This window comes from Amphibalanus amphitrite, unplaced genomic scaffold (genome assembly GCF_019059575.1).
Source record: "Amphibalanus amphitrite isolate SeventyFive unplaced genomic scaffold, NRLGWU_Aamphi_draft 000795F_arrow, whole genome shotgun sequence".
NCBI classification, from domain to species: domain Eukaryota; kingdom Metazoa; phylum Arthropoda; class Thecostraca; order Balanomorpha; family Balanidae; genus Amphibalanus; species Amphibalanus amphitrite.
The window spans coordinates 59,642-79,032 of record NW_024882289.1 but is presented as its reverse complement, the minus strand read 5'-3'; the positions used below and the strand labels follow the sequence as shown (position 1 = coordinate 79,032).

The 19,391-nt window shown below is 51.0% G+C and overlaps 2 protein-coding genes across 7 annotated transcripts; one reads left to right on the top strand and one right to left on the bottom strand.

The window, feature by feature from the left end:
- Positions 1–469: 469 nt before the first annotated feature.
- LOC122366295 lies at positions 470–6,261 on the bottom strand. Of its 5 annotated transcripts, none has more exons than XM_043338380.1 (8): positions 6,039–6,261; positions 4,414–4,572; positions 3,924–4,013; positions 3,565–3,635; positions 2,672–2,933; positions 2,291–2,448; positions 1,504–1,731; positions 470–1,013 (listed from the first exon to the last, which is right to left on the bottom strand). In XM_043338380.1, exons 2-8 carry the CDS (start codon positions 4,484–4,486, stop codon positions 543–545), a joined length of 1,353 nt encoding a protein of 450 aa, XP_043194315.1. In that variant the 5' UTR covers positions 4,487–4,572; positions 6,039–6,261; the 3' UTR covers positions 470–542. The 5 variants fall into 5 exon arrangements, with proteins under 5 accessions (XP_043194315.1, XP_043194316.1, XP_043194317.1 ...); XM_043338381.1 differs by having other exon boundaries at positions 6,025–6,057; XM_043338382.1 differs by having other exon boundaries at positions 6,013–6,044.
- Positions 6,262–6,281: 20 nt separating this feature from the next.
- LOC122366293 (secretory carrier-associated membrane protein 1-like) lies at positions 6,282–17,571 on the top strand. Of its 2 annotated transcripts, XM_043338371.1 has the most exons (8): positions 6,340–6,589; positions 7,512–7,712; positions 8,469–8,477; positions 11,322–11,529; positions 11,924–12,080; positions 12,722–12,823; positions 13,677–13,809; positions 16,670–17,571. In XM_043338371.1, the coding sequence occupies exons 1-8, from the start codon at positions 6,548–6,550 to the stop codon at positions 16,838–16,840; spliced, it is 1,023 nt and encodes a 340-aa protein (XP_043194306.1). In that variant the 5' UTR covers positions 6,340–6,547; the 3' UTR covers positions 16,841–17,571. The 2 variants fall into 2 exon arrangements, with proteins under 2 accessions (XP_043194307.1, XP_043194306.1); XM_043338372.1 differs by lacking the exon at positions 8,469–8,477 and having other exon boundaries at positions 6,282–6,589.
- The last annotated feature ends 1,820 nt before the right edge of the window (positions 17,572–19,391 follow it).

Sequence of the window (19,391 nt, the reverse complement as noted above, 5' to 3'; positions counted from 1 at the left end):
ACTAACGTCTCTAAAATAGCCCTTGGATGCGGCCACGAAATTGTTTTGTTATAGACGCTGGGATCTACATATGGCCTTGGCTGGGACAAGCTTTGTATTCCTGCTCCCTTGTCTCAAGTCTGTCCTGCGATGTTCCGTGGGCCATCGCATCGCCATCCAGGCCTCGGTTATATCGCCTTGCAGGCCTCTGTGCCGGGTCAAAAATGTTGCCGAGGCAGTTGCCTCGGTTGCTGCCAAAATGTTTCGCAAGCCTACTCCCCCGTGCATCACCATCGGGACTTGCTAGGGACGCAGGGTAGAAACATATAAACAAAAGAGCTTATCTCAGTCTTGATTTGTATCGAATCGGATTACTTAGGCCAACGTTTGGGTGATACGATGCAGGAGCTACATCTAGCCGCGGGCAAAGCACTATAGTCACTAATTAATGTTAATTACTGAATGCCTATGCTACCAAAATCACTGTGCGTCTTACACTGTCATCGATGTATTGCCCTCTACGCTCTCAGCACACACAGATATACACACGGTCCTGTTGATGATCACTGGTTGTGTGTACGCTGCACGTGCGGCGGAACGTAGTCGGTCTGCGTGGGCCGCTTCTTGCGCAGCAGTTTCTGAACGTGCGGCGGTTTGGGCGGCTGCGGCCGGTTCCACTGGCGGTCCACCTCTGCCAACAGCTGCTCCTCGCGGTCAAAGAACCACAGCAGCCGCTCGCGCTCGCACAGCTCCTGGCGCTTCTCTTCGAGCGCCTGCACGCGGCGCGCGCGCTCCTCAGCCTGGCGCTGCTGCTCGAGCGCCTCCAGCCGGCGGCGCTCCCAGTCGGCGTATGTGGCGCGCAGCTGCGCCACCGCCGCCGGCTCGTGCTCGGCCACGGCGCTCTCAGCGGCGCGGCGCAGCGTCTCCAGTAGCGGGGCGTCGGCGGCCGGCAGCGCAGAGACCCGCGCCGACAGCGCCGCTGCGTCCGGGCACGAGTCGCCGGCGTCCGCCAGCAGACCGGCCACCCGCTCCAGCTGGCGGCGCGGCACACACACACGGTCACGGCGGCGGTGGGCGGGAGCACATGGGGTACAGGGGATACGACGGCAGATACGGTTTAGTAGAGGGACTCTGACTTCGATAAGATATTACTGCGGGTTATACTTCGATAAAATATTCTGACTTCGATATATAATACCAGCACACCTGTTGATTTTCTAGCAATTTATCGCTGGTGAACTATAATATAAGTAGATCCACCACAATTACGCCTACGGTAAAATAGGTGGATCGAATACAGTAGGTAAAAGGACACAAATTTCTAAATATTTGAATAACAAATGTGACTGTGACCGATGATGAGGGACTAACCGTGGTTTGGCGCAGGAACTAACAATTATCAAATGATGAGCAAGGGTACAAGCTATACAAATATGTAGCAGCTGTTAATGCAAATCAATAACTACTGACTCGTTTCGCATCCCTACCCCCCCCCCCCGCCGGTTCCGACCGCCGCTCTCTCACCGTATCCCTGCAAACGCCGTCACTGCCCTGCAGCCGGTCGCAGCACTGACGCAGCTGGTCCCACTGCCGCCAGAGGGCCCAGCCGAGCAGCTGGCAGCTGCGGTCCCCCAGCTGGTCGCCCGAGGCGCCCACCCAGGCCAGCGTCTTCCCGCACAGCTCCCACCACTCGCGCAGATCAAAGTGGGCGTCGTTCCACTCGTTACGCAGGTATTTCACCCGGATGAACTCCTGAGGGGGAGGCGGGGCGGGAGAGTTACTGACTGCCAACAGCCGGCGAACATAAATTTCATCTCGACTAGGTCAGTCTTGGGTCAGTCAATGTCTCCAGTGAAATGATGACGAAAACGTCTAGTTTGCAGAGTCGTCTCGCTTTGAGTGCTGCTTAACTAGTCTGTACTGGTGCTGGTGCATTTCATCAAACTAGTCTATCGACAGCTCAATATGTGAGCCAATCTTCTTGTTTGTTTGTTTGTTTATTGGGGCTTTAGGGCGCGTCGACTGCAAGCCAATCTTCTTGCTGGCATATACCATACGAATAATGATCAGTCAATCATAGTCATCATCGTCAATTAAATCAAATCTACACATTAGCCTGATTATCGTACCATTATCGTTAGTCAACAACCAACAACAATCTATCAGACGTCAGTTTCATTATACGGAGTCACGGTCGGCACTCAGGAGCTAACCGTCTCCGCCTTGGGGTGCTCCTCGGGGTCGGGCTGTCTCCACTACTTCAGTCGAGGGCTCTGGTACCCTGATACCTTGGTAGGTACCCTGAACTCACCGTTTCCGCCTTGGGATCCTCCTCGGGGTCGGGCTGCCGCCACGGCTCGGGCACCGGGTTCTCGACGTAGGCGCAGCACGAGTAGAGCGCCAGCGCCCGGTTGATCGGGTCGGACCACTCCTCCTGCAGCATCAGGTGCGTGGCGATCTTGGCCGCGTCTGCAAGGGGGCCGGGGTGACGAGGTTACACAGTGCACAAGTTGAGCTCGAGCAATTCAGGTGTAACCGCCGACGAAAAATATGCGAATATATAAGAACGGGACGTTATTCATTTTACGGACAGAAATGTATAAAACAAAAGTCGAACAAGCTGCCGGGCAGCCGACGTGCCTCATATTACCCCCTACCACCGATCCGCTCCTCGACAGCTGCTCTGTCGTACCTCTGTAGTTGCCCTCCTTGAGGAAGGTGTCCATGCACATGTTGGCCGTGTGGGTGTCCAGGAAAACGCCGTAGTTCATCCTGTCGTCGAGCACATCCAGAAGGCGCTGTTGGCGCTCCGGGTCAGCGGCGGCCAGCAGGGCGCGCACCAGCGCGTGGCCGGTGGACGGCAGCGCGCCGGTGGTGAGCGGCGTGCGCCGGAACCGGTGCAGCACGTCCTGCAGGTCGTCCAGCTGCTGGTCCGACACGGCATTCACGGCGAACTGGCGGCAACAGCGGCGCATGGCACAAACATACACTCGGGGGAACGCGTTACATGGGTGGGAGGCCGGAGGGCCGGGCATGCAGATACGCTATTCTCGAGGTTTCGTATAGGACGATTCACATACCTATTGAGGATATCATAGCGGGTACCGAACTGCACTCAAGTGGCACATTACACCAAGCTTCAAATCAGCCGAGGATCTAGACATTATGGCCCATCAAAACACATCAGTCCAAGTTATTTTGTCAGCCTACGTAAAGATACAAAACTCAATACGTTAATTCAGGTTTTTAGCCTAATGTTGCTAGATCAGAGAATCTGGTATGGTACATACCTAGCCACATTATTAGCATACACGGCAAGGAGAAATTACCGAGCCGAAGGTCGGGATCGTTGGTAATTGGTATCAGCATGCACTGCAATCACATTTTAAATGCCCGTTACAAGTCAATACCATAAGAGCATCAATGGGACCCACGAAGATATGGCTTCTAGTAGCAATAATCGTTCCACAAAACACACGTCAGTCGGCCATCGCCGACTGAAACAGAAGACGGAACAAGAACCACCGGGGAATGCAAGGAGGACAAAACACCTCGCACTATCCGACTACAATAACTGGTACTTACGATATCAATGTCGACAGGAAGGACCTTCCCTTTTGTTTGAAAATTCTTATCAATGGCAAGGTAGAACTTATCTGAAACAAGAACAGTTCGTTTTCATGAGTGCTATTCATGATTTTCTTGAAGTGAGGGTCCTTACCAGCTATTGACTGACTTACTGGTGCAAGTCAAGTCCTAATGTGACCTGACTTTACATGGCCCGAGGGTGAAACTTTCACATTGTATAGGAAATGCATATTATATGAGTGAAAGAGTGGCGCACAGACCGTTTTTGATAACCGCAAAACCTTGGCTATCATTTAACAACTGTATCCAACAATTAAATATGTAAGCATGAAAAGCATAATTGTATCATGTCGTACCCATATTTAGGTCTTTGAAGATGGGTAGGCTTGTGCGGGCATCCCAGAGGTCCTGGCACTTGTATGCATCTGAGAGAAACGTCCTCCGGCCTGGAAAGGAGAGTGAGAGTACCATTAATGCACCGATACCGCTGCTAGCGACACGCATGCATGTCTTCGTAAGGACCAACGAAAAGTTCGCGACAAAAACGGCAGACTACGACACCGAGCGACGGTTTAAGTTTATTATAACATCTGAGTATCTGACCTTTATTATAACGACCGGCGAGAGAAAATAAAGCAAGAGATTCAGAGAGCATGGCGACCCGCTCACCAGTGCCGACAGTGTACGTCAAGCAACCGTCTTGTACACATAAGCACACGCACGCAATTACATGTGCCTTCTTCTACGCAACATGTGCAATGACTAGCTCTAGCGATATTGTATATCATGACACTAAAACAAAGCAATGTCTTGACTTAAAATTGACTTAATGGACTATTGGCTTACCCTGACTCCAACTGAATCTCCGGCAGCATTTCAGTATATGACGAGAAAACAACCGAGACGTAGCTGTTTCCATGATGTAATTCGGACGATGACTAGCAACGATTCTATGCAAAATACTATTTTCAATACTTATGTAGACCGTCCTCTACAGTGACATACCTGAAAAATAAACAACGTATTAGTCAGTGGAAAACAAATATAGAAATGGAGTGCTTTAACCATCGCCGGCCGATGGGGGAGGGGGGGGGGGGGAGGCTGGCGCCCAATAGTTTTTTTTTTCGCGATAGGAGATAGAGCTGAAACTTGGCATGCATATCTGACCTTTGATTCAAGCCAGATCTTCAGAAACCAACCACATTTTCAGGCAAGGTCAGGTCATTTTTGTCAAGTATCATTTTTGGATTCAGGATGTCAAATAATGTAAGAATATGAAAACTTTATCTTTTAACAGTCACTCGGACTCAATGTATACTTTTACCATTCCCCTCCCCCCAACAAAATTCTCACTAAAACTGCCGTTCCGGCATGTGTTTGATGAAGTCGGGCGGGATTCCTCTCGTTTCACGATGCAAGAACAGCTATTTTCGTGAGGATTTCCTCAACGTGCTAATACCACGTGAAAAACAGCAAGGCTTTAAGTTTGCCCAGAGTTGACTTTTGGAAGCCAGAGTCAGAGAAGCCAGAGTTGAAAACATTTCAATTTAAGAGAACCAGGATGTGCTTAGCAGCCTTAGCTCACTTCATTTTATTGCATATCAATATATAATAAATCATAAATTTTACACGTGGTAATTTTTGTTGGGTAGCTTCATTCCTTCTACCAAGTATTGGACTATTCCCGATGCATGTGGGTGACCCCTTATGCACGTGCCACGTGCAAAACGAAGAGGTGTCAGTTTTGGAATTGTTGCAATATTTCGGTAGGTAACTACTTGGCCGATTGCGTTGAAAGTTGGCATGTAGGTAGGCCCCACTAGGCACTGCATATCCATGTGCCAGAGTTGGGGTGCTGCTGCACGTGCCCACGTGCAGGGGTCATTTCCAGATCTCGAGATCGGCTGGACCGATGGCGCTCAAATTTGGTACCTACATGGTTAGGGACCGGTTAGTAGGGTGCCATGCAAAAGTCAGTCGGGACCCATTTTGCACGTGCGCACGTGCAGGGTGCCACTCCAGATCTCGAGAACGGCTGGGCCGATTGCGCTCAAATTTGGCACATCTCTAGAGACCGGTTAGTAGGGTGCCGTGCATATGTCAGTTGGAGGTACCCCTCGCAATTTCGCACATGCAAGGCCCACCCTCTCGCTCGCTCCGTTAGTCGCCCCAAAAGGCGTTATACTGGTAAATATGTACATGTACTGGTATAAGTATTTATGTTGAACAGAGATCTATGGTCAATCATAGAGAACCATAGAGATCAATGGCATTGAAGGATTATCAGGTAGTCTATTTATATAAAATAAATCCACTCTTGTCTTAAACACTGCCAAGAAGCTGGACTTGTGAAACTGCCTATTTATTTCGATCCCAAATAAACTTTAAATATACACCGTTTCATTTTTGCAAGGCACATATTATCAAAACACATATTATCATAACTGTGATCAAAACCTCATCAACCTCACCTCGAGAATCACATGCACCACAAATTTCGATAAATTTATCAAAAAAGCCATTTAAGTTTTTGATGACGTCATGAAAACAATTTGTATTGCCTTCTCTTTGGTGGAATTAATTAATACTTTTTTGTCAATTTTTAGTATATTTCAATGGATCAGATTGAATGAAAATATGATAGATATCTCTTGATGCAAATTTGAAACAGTATACCCGAAAGGATCTTTCAACGAATCACGAAAAATCAATATCTATGATGTCATTTTACAAAAAAGTCATCGATCTGTTATGGCAGCTTCTACCGATCCCGGGGCTAAAATTGCGCAGTGTCGCGCCGGTGTTGTCATTTACCGAAGCGGGGCTGCTGGATATTGGGAAAATATAAGGATTTGTTTTAATTAAGACCATTTGTTTGCTATGATACGATTGCATAAGTGGTATCTCATCACCTAAATAGTTTAACTGAGCTCAGCTGCTTTACGTGCCAGCGTTCATTTCTCCATCAACGCAAGCCAAAATGTCAGGATTTGATGATAACCCGTTTGCTGACCCTTTTGCGGTAAGGTTTTAATTCGCATTTTATAAATTGTGTCATGATTTTCAATAATTTGACACACCTTATGATATGTGAGACCAAACTGACATAAATATCCTTACTGCAAGCATGGCCGCAGAGTTGAGACGGCGTCAACAAGCCACATCCGCTCGGGTGAAAGACTGAAAGGCCCACACCAGCACACACCTATCAGGCTGGATATCTGTACCAGCCTGCACTGCACTGAGCAAGGCCTATAAATATGTTATCAAGTTGAAAGTCCTTGTTTATGATTTTATGCATGCTGCCTAATGCCTAATGCCTAATCCTTCACCTACTCCAGTCCCTCACATGCATGTATCTCACATATACCTACATACCTATATTTGAACAAGGCTCTGCCAGCACAGTGGTTCAGTTCAGTTCACATTTATAACCTGCAGCCACTCCATTCCAGCAGGTCAGCTCATTGGCTGAGTGTCCCTGTAGGCTGTACTTGTGAGATCTCATCTACATTGTCATATTTTGCAGTCTAGGACTCTAGGTGGAGAGCTGGTGACATATCTTTTGAAATTATTGTTCTTTGAAGGGTCGATTTGCCATTGATGATTTTAACCAGCTGTTTAACTTCAAATGCGAAAACATGCTGTTGTGGTCTTCTTGCATGATGTATCTGTTGTGGCATACTCTTGTCAACCACCTGCTGGCCTTCCATAGGTGATTGAAATGCTGTGTGAGCTGCTACTCAGCCTCAAACCTGTACCATAGACCTATCATTCTGATACTTATTCTTTGGTAAACATTGAAGGTTCCAGCTCAAATCCATCCTCTTAAGTAGCTTGGTAGGTATAGGATCATATCCTTCACCGATTTGTCAGTTAAAGGTCTGGCCGGCCATTATTCCTGTTTGAAGCACACCTGTGATCCTGCCTCCCCATGTGACCAGGACCCAGCCGTGAAGTCAGCGACACAGAGCAATGCGCCCGGCCTGGAGGAGTACAACCCGTTCGACGGTCAGCAGACTGCGGCGGCGCCGGCGGCCGGCACGGGCGCGGCGCCGGCCGTGATGTCGCCCACGCAGGACACGCAGCCGCCGCCGCCGTACACGGCCTCCTCCCAGCAGCAGATCAACACTGAGCAGCTCCAGGTGAGCCCGCCGCGCGCCGCGGTCTGCTGAGGGTGCCGAGCAGAGGAGAACGGTGGGGCTCCATCTTGTCCGTAGTGAGATGCTGGGCGGTGGTCTTACAGAAGGTCCGTGACTTTTGGGTAGAGAGAGAGAGAGAGAGAGGTTTTCTATGACTTTGAATTTTTACAATATCCACGACATGTAACATGTTTTATGAGAGCAAAAGTTATGGGATGCTTGTATGAGAAACGTGGCTCGCCGCAGCTATTAACATTGGCATAGTAAATGACTGAGGATATAGTTGTGCTTAAATCTGCTTTGCTTTGAGAGAAGTTTGTGGCATGCTGTGTTTCTGACGGGACTCAATAAATTGGTGGCATAGTATTAATCAAGTATTAATTGAGAAATCTGGCTTAATCATTCAAAGCGATTGGGCAGCTTATTGGAAGTATGCCATTATTGTGCAACAAGTAAATGATTCGATGATAGTACTAACTGGTTATGTGCATGTCTTGGGGCTGTTTCACGTCCGTGCTGCCAGCCGCTGCCAGCGCATTTCGCGAGTTGACGTCACACTAAGTGGTAGTGCTGGAGCAATGGGCTTGTTGATGTCTCCATGGAAACCCAATTTGACACGTGTGCTGGCAGCGGCCGTGAAACAAGACCCTAGTGTGATGACGTGTAATAATTGATAATTAATGGGTTTGACGTAGTGGGTGTTTGCTAGTGCTGCCTGTTCGCTATTTTACCTAACACAATTTTACTGTCCACTTTCAGGCTCTTCGGGTAAGTGTGCTTCGTCCACGGGGTAGTGAAGCATTTGCATGTTGCATGACACATAACGTTTTAATTCCCTGCACCATAGACCTCCGTAGGTACACCTGTATGCCTGCACTTTTGATTCTATGTTTGATGTCCGATGTTCGGGTACACCTGCGTATTTCATACCATATTACTAACATGAAATTCAGGCCGCATGTATATCATTGTACCTTTGCTTGGACGTATGTACCTTTCCTCACTTACGTTTAGTTAACTGTTTTAATGTTTACGGTTGTCGGAGATGATGATATTTTTTCTCACTCACTTATCCTCATCAAGTACATTACCCCGCCGCGAGATCAAACTGTATTTCAAGCACACCACAGCTCTTGTGACATGAGAGCGATACCGACCGCTTTGCTTCGTGCATCGACAAAAAAAAACTTTCTGCGCTATGTCTTCAACCGTGCTTTGCTTTATAGTTTATTTTCCCTATCTTTCTTATTTCCTAAAGAACAATTAGCTGTCGTATCTAAAACAACATGTCCTGTGTCGTTTTGTGAGCCGGTCCCGTCTTTGTGGTCTGCCTACTTCTGTCTATCGTTGCACGCCACGGGCTGAGTATGATACATGCCGAGCCGCCTGCGGCGGTTAGGTTCGTCTCAGAGCGGTCACACCGCTGGCAGAGGTCACTGCTGTGCTGGTGGCTGAGAGGGGTCTACAAAACAGGTAGGCCAGACGCCCGGCGGTGACGTCATGCCGCGGGACGGTCTCGTGACGTGATGTACCGTGATGGTCCCCAGGGTCGCTCATGGTCAATACGGGACACTGGTTAGGCAAACTGGCAGCTAGGCATGACCATAGTTAGGGGCGAGATGGCTATAGTGCGTCGATACTTGCCTCCCAACGCCGACGCGTAAGTGACGTCACGTCGGAAAAAAAGAAACTGTCCTTTTTTGCGTCTGATGCTGCTCTTTGTGACTCACGTCAAATGAGTCAGATTGCATCGACACATCAAAGGAGCACTGAGCGCACGGGTCGTTGTTAGCTTCCCGGTATAATTCCGATAAGAGTACGAAACTCCGTGAGCTTGTCTTCTAGACACCACCGGTTTAGGCCAGAACAGACCTGTTCAGACTCATGCATGTATGCATGATGTGATGCTGTTTGTAAAACGAATGCGACTAATCTGTGCTTGCCGCGGACTACCAGGCTACTCTTTATGGTCGTTGACAATATAAGGCAAGTAAGACCTAGACCACGGCGACTTCCATGACACCAAATACAGACACATACTATGGTCATGTATCTGTCAAACTCCACGTTTCTATACGCTTGTGTAAACATTTCTCGACAGTCGAGTCGACGCATCCTCGTCTCAAGACAGCTTTAACGCAATCCCAGCGTCCTCGACCATGCATCCCCTCTGAATCACGGCCTCGTCCGTTGTCCCGTCCTTTACATCATATCCCGTGTCTTTTCCCGTGTGCGACGGACGCTGATAAACGGCCGGTGGCTGCTCCGTTCAGCACAGTCTGTTCTGATTACTAACAGAGATAACGACGAAACGCGATTAACGATAAAACAATGAATTGTCAGTATGTTTGAAATTGTGAATTCTATTGAAGCACTTACTCCGAAGCGTCGAAATGTTGGAACGTAACTGTAGACTGCGGGTGTTATTCGTTGTATCACAGCCCAAGCTTAACATGCTGCGATATAGATTTTATATTCATTGGTGGGCTATTGAGACCCGCAACATTTCATTGAGAAGGCTTTGTAACTTTAGGTTATTCCTTGTAATGGTACCTTGTTTGAAATGGTTTTAACTTTTTATTACGGAGCGAGCGAAGCGAGCGTAGTCTTTCCTTAGATTAACGGAAATTTCTGAGTATGAGCGGCCGGCCGACCGGCCGGCCGGCCGGCCGGCCGTGGTCACGCTTTTGCGAGGCTTATATCTCAGCAACCACTTGACCGATTTACACGCAGTAATTTTTGTAGGGTAGCTTCATTCCTTCTACCAAGTATTGGACTATTCCCGATGCATGTGGGTGACCCCTTATGCACGTGCCACGTGCAAAACGAAGAGGTGTCAGTTTTGTAATTGTTGCAATATCTCGGTAACTACTTGGCCGATTGCGCTGAAAGTTGGCATGTAGGTAGGCACCCACTAGGCACTGCATATACATGTGCCAGAGTTGGGGTGCTGCTGCACGTGCGCACGTGCAGGGGTCGTTTCCAGATCTCGGGAACGGCTGGACCGATTGCGCTCAAATTTGGTACACGGTTAGGGACCGGTTAGTAGGGTGCCGTGCACAAGTCAGTTGGGACCCATTTTGCACGTGCGCACGTGCAGGGTGCCGCTTCCAGATCTCGAGAACGGCTGGGCCGATTGTGCTCAAATTCGGCACATCGCTAGAGACCAGTTAGTAGGGTGCCGTGCACAAGTTAGTTGGAGGTACCCCCTCGCAATTTCGCACGTGCAAGGCCCACCCTCTCGCTCGCTCCGTTAGTCGCCCCAAAAGGCGTTATACTGGTTGTTAAAAATGGTGGTGGGGTCGGTGTAATGCACACTGCGTTTTCGGTAATGACCTGTTGCAATCCCATCCTATCCACTACACGCCTATCAATGTTTTCCGGTGACCGTTTTTAACCTATTCACCGAGACTCAGGCGGGATCTGAGGTTATGGTGCGCGACGTGGCCTGACCTGACCTGCATGACCTGCTTGACCTCACCAGGCGCCAGTAATCTACCGCCGTGACCTAGCCGCCGTGACCCGACCTCTGACCTCGGTGACCTGACCTCTGACCTCGGAGACCCGACTTCTGACCTCGGTGACCTGACCTCTGACCTCGGTGGCCCGCAGCGCCAGCAGGAGGAGCTGGAGCGTAAGGATGAAGAGCTGCGCCGGCGAGAGGAGGCGCTCCGCAGCGGCCAGCTGAACGCGCGCCAGAACAATTGGCCGCCGCTGCCGTCGTTCGTGCCCATCGGGCCGTGCTTCTACCAGGACATCAACGTGGACATCCCGCTGGAGTTTCAGCGCATCACCCGGCACCTCTACTACCTGTGGGGGCGTGAGTAACCAGTGGGGAGCGCAGCGGGTGGGGTGAGGTGGGGTGGGGCACCTCTGGGATGTTGCTGAGTTTGTATTTTGAGTTGACTGTCCAAATCGTGCAGTCAACGTTGAGCGTCATAAGTTTTCGCCCCAAACCTACCGAGCTGCTTGCGTGATCAAAGGTGATTTTTTATAGTCAATAGTCAGTCGTCATTACGTTTGTGGTCCCACGACTGACCGGTCCACCACGACTAGTAACTGTCCGTGCACAGCATGTATAACGGATGACTGACGTCATTATATCCCTCAGTGCACAGCCTGGTGCTGCTTACTGACTGTATTTTCACCCCCCGTCCACCCAGTGCACAGTATGGTGCTGGTTACTGACTGTATTACCCCCCCCCCCCGCCCAGTGCACAGTATGGTGCTTCTGGTGAACATCATCGGCGGCATGGCGATGATGATCCAGTTCGGCCAGTTCTCCATGTTCGGCCTGGCGCTGCTCTACTTTGTGCTGTTCACGCCGGCCTCCTACGTGTGCTGGTTCAGGCCCATCTACAAGGCGTTCAGGTGAGCGCTCGGACGGCGCACGCCGCGGGGCTGGCGGTTTTACATGGGCGGCCGTCCCGGATCCCGCCAACACCCGCCCCTGGTAACCACACCACGCGCTATTGCTATTATTTGATATCTGCTCCCAAAGAGCCCGCAGACACAGACGGGTGCGAGAGCGCTGTTCAGATGAACCCATGGTATCCTTTACACCAACGCGGCTATTCTCGCGTCAATAACGACTAGCCGCTGCGCAGTGCTCAGTGCCTTATCGCGGGCTCTGTCTGTCCGACCGCCGGGAGATAGGTGACGTCACCAGCATGTGTGACGTCACTGGCGCTCGGGGGTGATATGTGACGTCACGGGGAGATGCTGACTCAGCCCAGGCGTGTCACGTGATAGCTGTGGTTTGGTGTCGGGTAACGGGCTCTCGCTTTCCAGGAAAATGTGATCAACTTCAAGAGCGTTAGTAAATGACACGTACAAACATGCTCTTGGGTAGGATCTTACGTTTACGAGTGCGTTGATTACACTGCGTATGTCGCCTTGTTTCGATTAATCATCTATCTCAATGTGCGCGTTATTGTACCGATAAACACCATCCGTACTGAGAGCTGTTATTCCCCTGTGACGTGCAATAATTTATCTCTCGTTTCTCACAGGAGTGACAGCTCGTTCAACTTCATGGTCTTCTTTTTCGTGTTCTTTTTTCAACTGATGGTGAGCGGCGTGCACGCGATCGGCATCAATAATCTCGGCGCCTGGTGAGTGCCCCGCCCTGCCCCGCCGCGGCAACCCTCGGGAGGGGGAGGGGGGAGGGGCGCCTAGTGCCTGCACCGCGCCGCTCCTCTGCGGCACCCCTCCGGGGGGGGGGGGGGGGGGATGGGGAGTGTCATTAGATCGGACCGGCGGCGATCCCGGTGGTACGGAGGGTTCGGTTACCGATACCACCGCCGTTGTACTGCCGCTGCCGGCGAGGGGAACTACAGTAGAGGAGACAGGAGGGTGGTAGTCGGGGCTGGGGAGGACTACAGGTGGAATGTACAGGTGGAATGATGTGTGGGGTTGGTCTGGGATGAGGACAGGTGATGTTTGCCCAATGGCCCATGCCGGGCGTTTGTTTGGTAGAAATAAGGCCTTTTGCCTTTGTTGTGATATTTGTTTTGGAATGGGTATTTAACGTCTTAAATTTCAAATTAATGATTAAGCTTCGTGCCAGATTGATTGGACAATCTACTGATTGTTGTAAGGTTTTTGATTGTTGCAAGGACAAGAGATGTTTGTAAGGGTTTTGCCTTTGTTGTGATATTTGTTTTGGAATAGGTGTTTAACGTCTTTAATTTCAAATAAGTGATTAGGCATCAGATTGATTGAACAGTCTCCTCTGTGTGCCCCGGCCACCCGGCACCAGTATGTCCCTCTCCATTGTTTTGTCTGTGTCATACCCGCCTCGTCGCCCGACACCACGCCCAGTTGCAGCCGAGCGAGCCACCGTGACCTGGCCACGGGCTGTTCCCGCGGGTGGCCGCCGTCCGACTGCCCTGCCGGGTCCGCTGTGTGTGCCTGACGTGTGATACCCCAACTGACGTGTGACATGACGTGTAACTATGACGTCAGCGGCATCATCAACGGCCTGAGCGCCATCAGCGCCGGACAGACGGCCGGCAACTACGTGGTCGGCGTGCTGGCCCTCCTGATCGGCATCGGGTTCGCCTTCGTCGCCCTCTGCGACTTCATCCTGATCGTCAAGGTCAGCGGACTGGCTGCCGCCGCTCCGTCAGATTCCCTCCCTCCCTCTCCCTTCCTGGGGTGTTCATTCACACCCCTCTCACGATCCACTATGCCAGACTCTGTATATACTCTGTATATACTCTTCTATAACTGTCTTACGCGCCCCTCTGTGACTGACCGTCATCCGACTAACGTTGTTATCAGTAGCGTTTCCTGCCAAATATCCCTCCGGACGTGTGATGTGGCTGCACTGATCACCGGGTGTCGGTTAGAGTTCTAGGCTCCTCGAATCACGCAACACCGATGCTTTTACGCTCTCCTACCATCATGGCAATATGCCTTCACCCAGTCTTTCTAGGTTTGCCTCAAGGTGTCTCTACCTAGCCAGCCAAGCATATCAATTCGTTTTCCATTAGTTTTTTTTTTTCGTTCCAATATAGATAATGGATTCGTCTCGGCCTCGGTTTCGACTCATCTGATCTCTGACGTAATATTCCATGTTGTTCGCCCGGACTGATGGGTGCTCTCCATTCATGGTTGAACACTGAACAGTCCCTAGAGCAAACGCCGGGAGAATATGGTCAAAGCTGCATGCCGGAGTCGCCCTCCCTGTGGACTCGTATGTTCCCGTTAGCCGAGCTGAGTTGATTTTGTCCAGCGATGAGATGTATCGGTTCAAAAAGACGTATGTATGACTGGTGTCGGCTGGCGGATTGGCTAGCTTTCAGGACTATTTAGGGTCATCTAAACATGCCGCGGATGCCGAGATATCCAGGAGCTTTCGATGATTCGTGCCTGACTGGATCGCTGAGTGACGCTTCTGGCCGCAGTTGTCTGTTGTGCTGTGTTTCAGAAGCAGTTTCAGGTTGCGTCTTTTCATCATTCCGCCGCGTTTTGTTGGTCGTGGTCGGACGTAGGTGGCTTTCAGGATGGCACATCTCTCACACAGCTGTCCCGGCACTGACCTGACCGCCGCCTCAGGGACCGCAGCGGTGACACGGGCCGGGTGACCGGCGCGCTGTCCCTGACCGGGTCACCATCGCTGACCCCTCTCGTGGTCACCCCTCACCGGCCCGCTCTCTGACTGTTCGGCGCCCCCAGCGGCTGGGCGGTGGCCTTCAGCACCTACGAGGAGTCCACCGCGCTGGCGCTGCTGACCACTCTGATCGCCATGGCGTTCACCGGCGTCACCGCGCTCTGCGGCATCCTTATCCTGCGGGTGAGGCGGGCCGGATCGAACCGGCGCAGTCCGGTTTGAACCGGACAGACTGATTACTGTGTGTCGGGCTCAGTTCGGTTTGGTCGGGTTATATTGAACTTGGTTCGTTTAATTTTGTTTGGTTTGTCGGTTGTGTTGGCCTGATTTTGTTTGATTAGTTCTGATCTAGTCCCACTTAGTTTGGTTCGGTATTTTCTGAGGTTTAGGATGCAGGCCTGCTTTGGGGCGGTTCAGTACTCTAAAGTGGTTCGATGGTCTGTGTGTGAGTGTGGTTGTGATCATGTGTGTGAGGACTGAGGAGGAAAGTCTTGAGGTGAAGGTATCGTTTATTTCTCTGTGTGCGTGCTGTGCATGAGTGAGTGATGTGTGCGCTGGTGGCTGGACCCAGTGGTGGAGGTGGTAGAGGATTTCCCGATCCGGCTGGCCGGTGAATGCTGAAGTACTCCGCTCTCGGTGTCCTGGATGGCGCTGAAAGAATGCGGCGTGTCCATTGGACGGCGTGGCGTCCACTAGCCGCGGAAAAATGCACGCGACTGGCGCTCTCTGCTCCCCACGGCGGCCACGACCGGCGCCACATCCAGCCAACTGCACTCGGCGTGTGTTACCATGGCAACAGATCGGCTGGGTCGGAAGCAGACTCGGAACAGAGCTCGGTGGCGGAAGGAGGTGTGACCGGTGCACCTCACTAGTCTGGGAAGTGTTGCACCTCTGAAAAGATTGCTTCGCCAAGGCTGCTATTGCATAATGCAGGCACGGCGGATAGATATCTCTCGGTCATTTTTAATCGAAGTATCAGGCAGATGTGATTCATACGCTCAAGGGTTTCGCTGCGGATTTCGGGTTTTCACCGTTCCATGCTTCTATCCTCAGGATACTGAAATCCTTCTCCTCCACACCGCCACCCCCCTCCGGGCTGGACAGGCAACTTTATCTCATGCGGGCTGCTCCCTTGGAGCGGCACCGCTGCTCCCGAGGGAGCGCACCCCGTAGCCGGGTGCAGTGAGTGCCTTGGGGCTGGGTGGCCTGTCTTCGGACGGGCTCAGCCCCGGCGACTCACTAGGGTGCCTGCCCAGACCAATGTCTTCCCCTATCTATCATCCTCCTGGCTCTGAAATGGTCTTACTAGACCGAAAGAGCCTAACCCAACAAAACAAAAAACAAATTCGGGTTTTCAGTTCCTGTTTCGTTTGTTTGCGAGTGATTGAGTAATTTTCATCTAGTCACCAGACATTTGCATGTAGCAAAGTGTTTTCCATTCAAAAGCCATCTGAGTTTGAATCCGGAGGTGTTGGTGCCCTTAACTTTTGTCGGCAATCCTGTCTCATTCTTCTAACCCCTCCTTCCCATTCCCCCTGTTAACATGGTCTGTCAGCGTGGTGGTTATGCCAGTATTCAATGGTTATGCCAGAAGTAAACCAGTAGCTTGCCAGCAAATATGTTTTGGATTCGATTGCTTTCGATGCTTGCCATATTTTCTTCTAGCGGCTGCTAGATTCATTCTAATCGCAACAGATATTTTGTGAAGATAACGTAATTGTTTTAGACTTGAATGTCATCAAGAGCTTCGAATTGCAGCAATTGCTGATGGATTGCGACATTGGCCTGTCTGGTAGCGTTCTCCCACCCTGCCTACAATAACCTCTATCTCGGCCGTCACCAGGTGCACAAAATCTACCGCACGACCGGCGCCAGCATGAGCAAGGCCCAGGCCGAGTTCACCAGCGGAGTGATGCGTAACGAGACCGTGCAGAGCGCTACTGCCGACTTCGCCGCCAACGCCGTGCGCACTCAGATGCAGCAGCCGGGCGGAGCCGGCGACCGCCGCTTCTAAACGCCGGCAGGCAGAGCCATCCGCACATCACTTGTGGCAAAGACGCCACGCTAGCGACAGGTGGCAGCACCGTCGCAGAATAGGTGGCAGCACTATCCACGCGGCTGCGGCCCGACACCGCCGCCGCCTGAGTGAAGATCACGAGGAGTGGAATCGCACTACTCTACCCTGGGCGTGGGGTCCGACTCGGCGGCTGGGAGTGGCTCGGATCTGGCTGTACCGTTCGGTCGGATCTCGCTGCCGGCGGACGTTGTTATCTCGTGGTCCTTGCTGTGTCCGATGTCCGTGTCGTTGCGGGCCGGGCGCCGTCCGCTGGCACTGACGCGAACCATAACCGCCGCTTGATCGCCGCACCGGTGTGGGCCAGATCGGCGTCACGTCCGAATTCAGTGTTGATGTATTTCACGGTACTGCTGCTCGCTTTTACTTTTGGGATCTTGATTTGGGGTCAGACAGTTGTACTTACTGTTTGTAGCGCTTGGAGCGTGGTGGCTTCAGGCGCGCCAGGATAGGTGCCAGCATGCGTGTGAGGCGGGGACTGCCGCCGCTATTATGTATTTATGTTGACAGTATATTCTAATGTATTATTCCAGGGTGGATATGCGTTCAGTTAATGGCAATATTCTGTGAATGCTAAATAGTTTTCCCGTAGTGAGAAGGCAACATGCTTAGAACTGACCCTCTCTCTTTGTGAAAAGGCTGGTGTATAATAAATACAATCTCCTCTCTGATTATGCTTTTTCTTCGACTGCGAGCCGTCACCGAAGAGCAAAAGTAGGTATTTAGGATCGGAATTGGGCTGTAAAAGCCGCTCTTACAATCGTTGTTCGTTCACTTATCTTTGACTTAGACCGTGAAAATCGACTACTCTGGCACGTATTACTGGATAAAAGTCATGGCTGTTCATCTAGAAGTCATGTTAGCGAATTGAGAAAGATTAGAAGGGCTGTCGAATTGAATCAGCACCGCCAGCTTATTGGATCAGCACGCTTGTTTGACCGGCTTTGACCTGACCTTTATCTCAGGTCAACACTCGGTTTGACCTTGATCCTACAAAAGGTATTTGGTTCGACGCTGCTGATCATAGCAGCGCGACGATAATGCAGATCATTGGTTTGTGACCGTTTTGATTGCTAATGTTTATAGAGGAGCAGCTTAACCTTTGTTTTAGGGTTGATGGGCGATGGCCCAACCTCAGGGTTCAATGGCCATTGACCGCCCTGAGCCATAACTGCTAACCCTTCTATCCATATCTTGACCCGACAACACGAGGTTCTTTGCTCGCGAAGCTCTCCCTCAAATACGAGCGAATCGGCACAGCGATATGCAGTTTTGGATGTCTATCAAACCAAGATTACTTTACACTCGATAAAACAAACCTGAACTAAGGGGAAAAATTATTTTGGGCCAAATGCCCTCGCATTCGTGGTTGGTGTAATAAACAAAAGATGCTGGGCATCTGGATATTGCTCGAATCAAGACCCTAAGACATATCGCATTTAGAGGCCCGAATAGGATCGAATAGTATTTAGAGGGCATCTGAAGGTTGGACCCCTGTTCCCTACCAATACTTTGATAATCGCTCCTAGATGGCAGTAGTGACAAACGCCTGAAAGCATGCTGTTCCGCATGGCTCTAGCTTAAATAATCGCTCCTAGATGGCAGCAGTGACAAGCGCCTGACAGCATGCTGTTCCGCATGGCTCGAGCTTTAATAATCGCCCCTAGATGGCAGCAGTGACAAGCGCCTGAAAGCATGCTGTTCCGCATGGCTAGAGCTTTAATAATCGCTCCTAGATGGCAGCAGTGACAAACGCCTGAAAGCATGCTGTTCCGCATGGCTCGAGCCGCGGACCGGCGCGGCGGCTGCTGCGCCTCCGCGCCACCCGCCAGCCGCAGGGAGGGGGGGGGGGGGAAGGAGGGAATCTGTTGCCCCTGTTTACATCTCCGATGATATCGTCGCAATGCGAAGAGATAGATAAGCGAAACTTTGCACATGTATTCCTGAATAGGCAGTCGTAGAAAGAATCTTGGTTCACACCTATCCGTGCTTCTATCCTCAGGATTCTGAAATCCTTCTCCTCCACGCCACAACCCCCTTCCGGGCTGGACAGGCATCTTTATCTCATGCGGGCTGCTCCCTTGGAGCGGCACCGCTGCTCCCGAGGGAGCTGCACCCCGTAGCCGGGTGCAGAGAGTGCTTGGGGGGCTGGTCGGCCTGTCCTATGGACGGGCTCAGCCCCGGCGACTCTCTAGGGTGCCTGCCCAGACCAATGTCTCCCCCTAATTCCTATCATCCTTCCGGCTCTGCAATGGTCTTGTCGACCGAAAGGGCCTAACCCAACAAAACAAACAAACAAAACAAAACAGAATCTTGGTTGTGTCAACGTTTGGCGTTGAGTTCATCTTTATTTTAATTACGTCACAGTCATGTCAGAAGCCCAATTAAAGATTCGCGTTTCTTTTCCTCCTTACAAAATACCGACTTCCGCAATTGGTGGGGGTATACCCACCTATTAGTGACGTTGGAGAACATGCAACTGAGTAACACA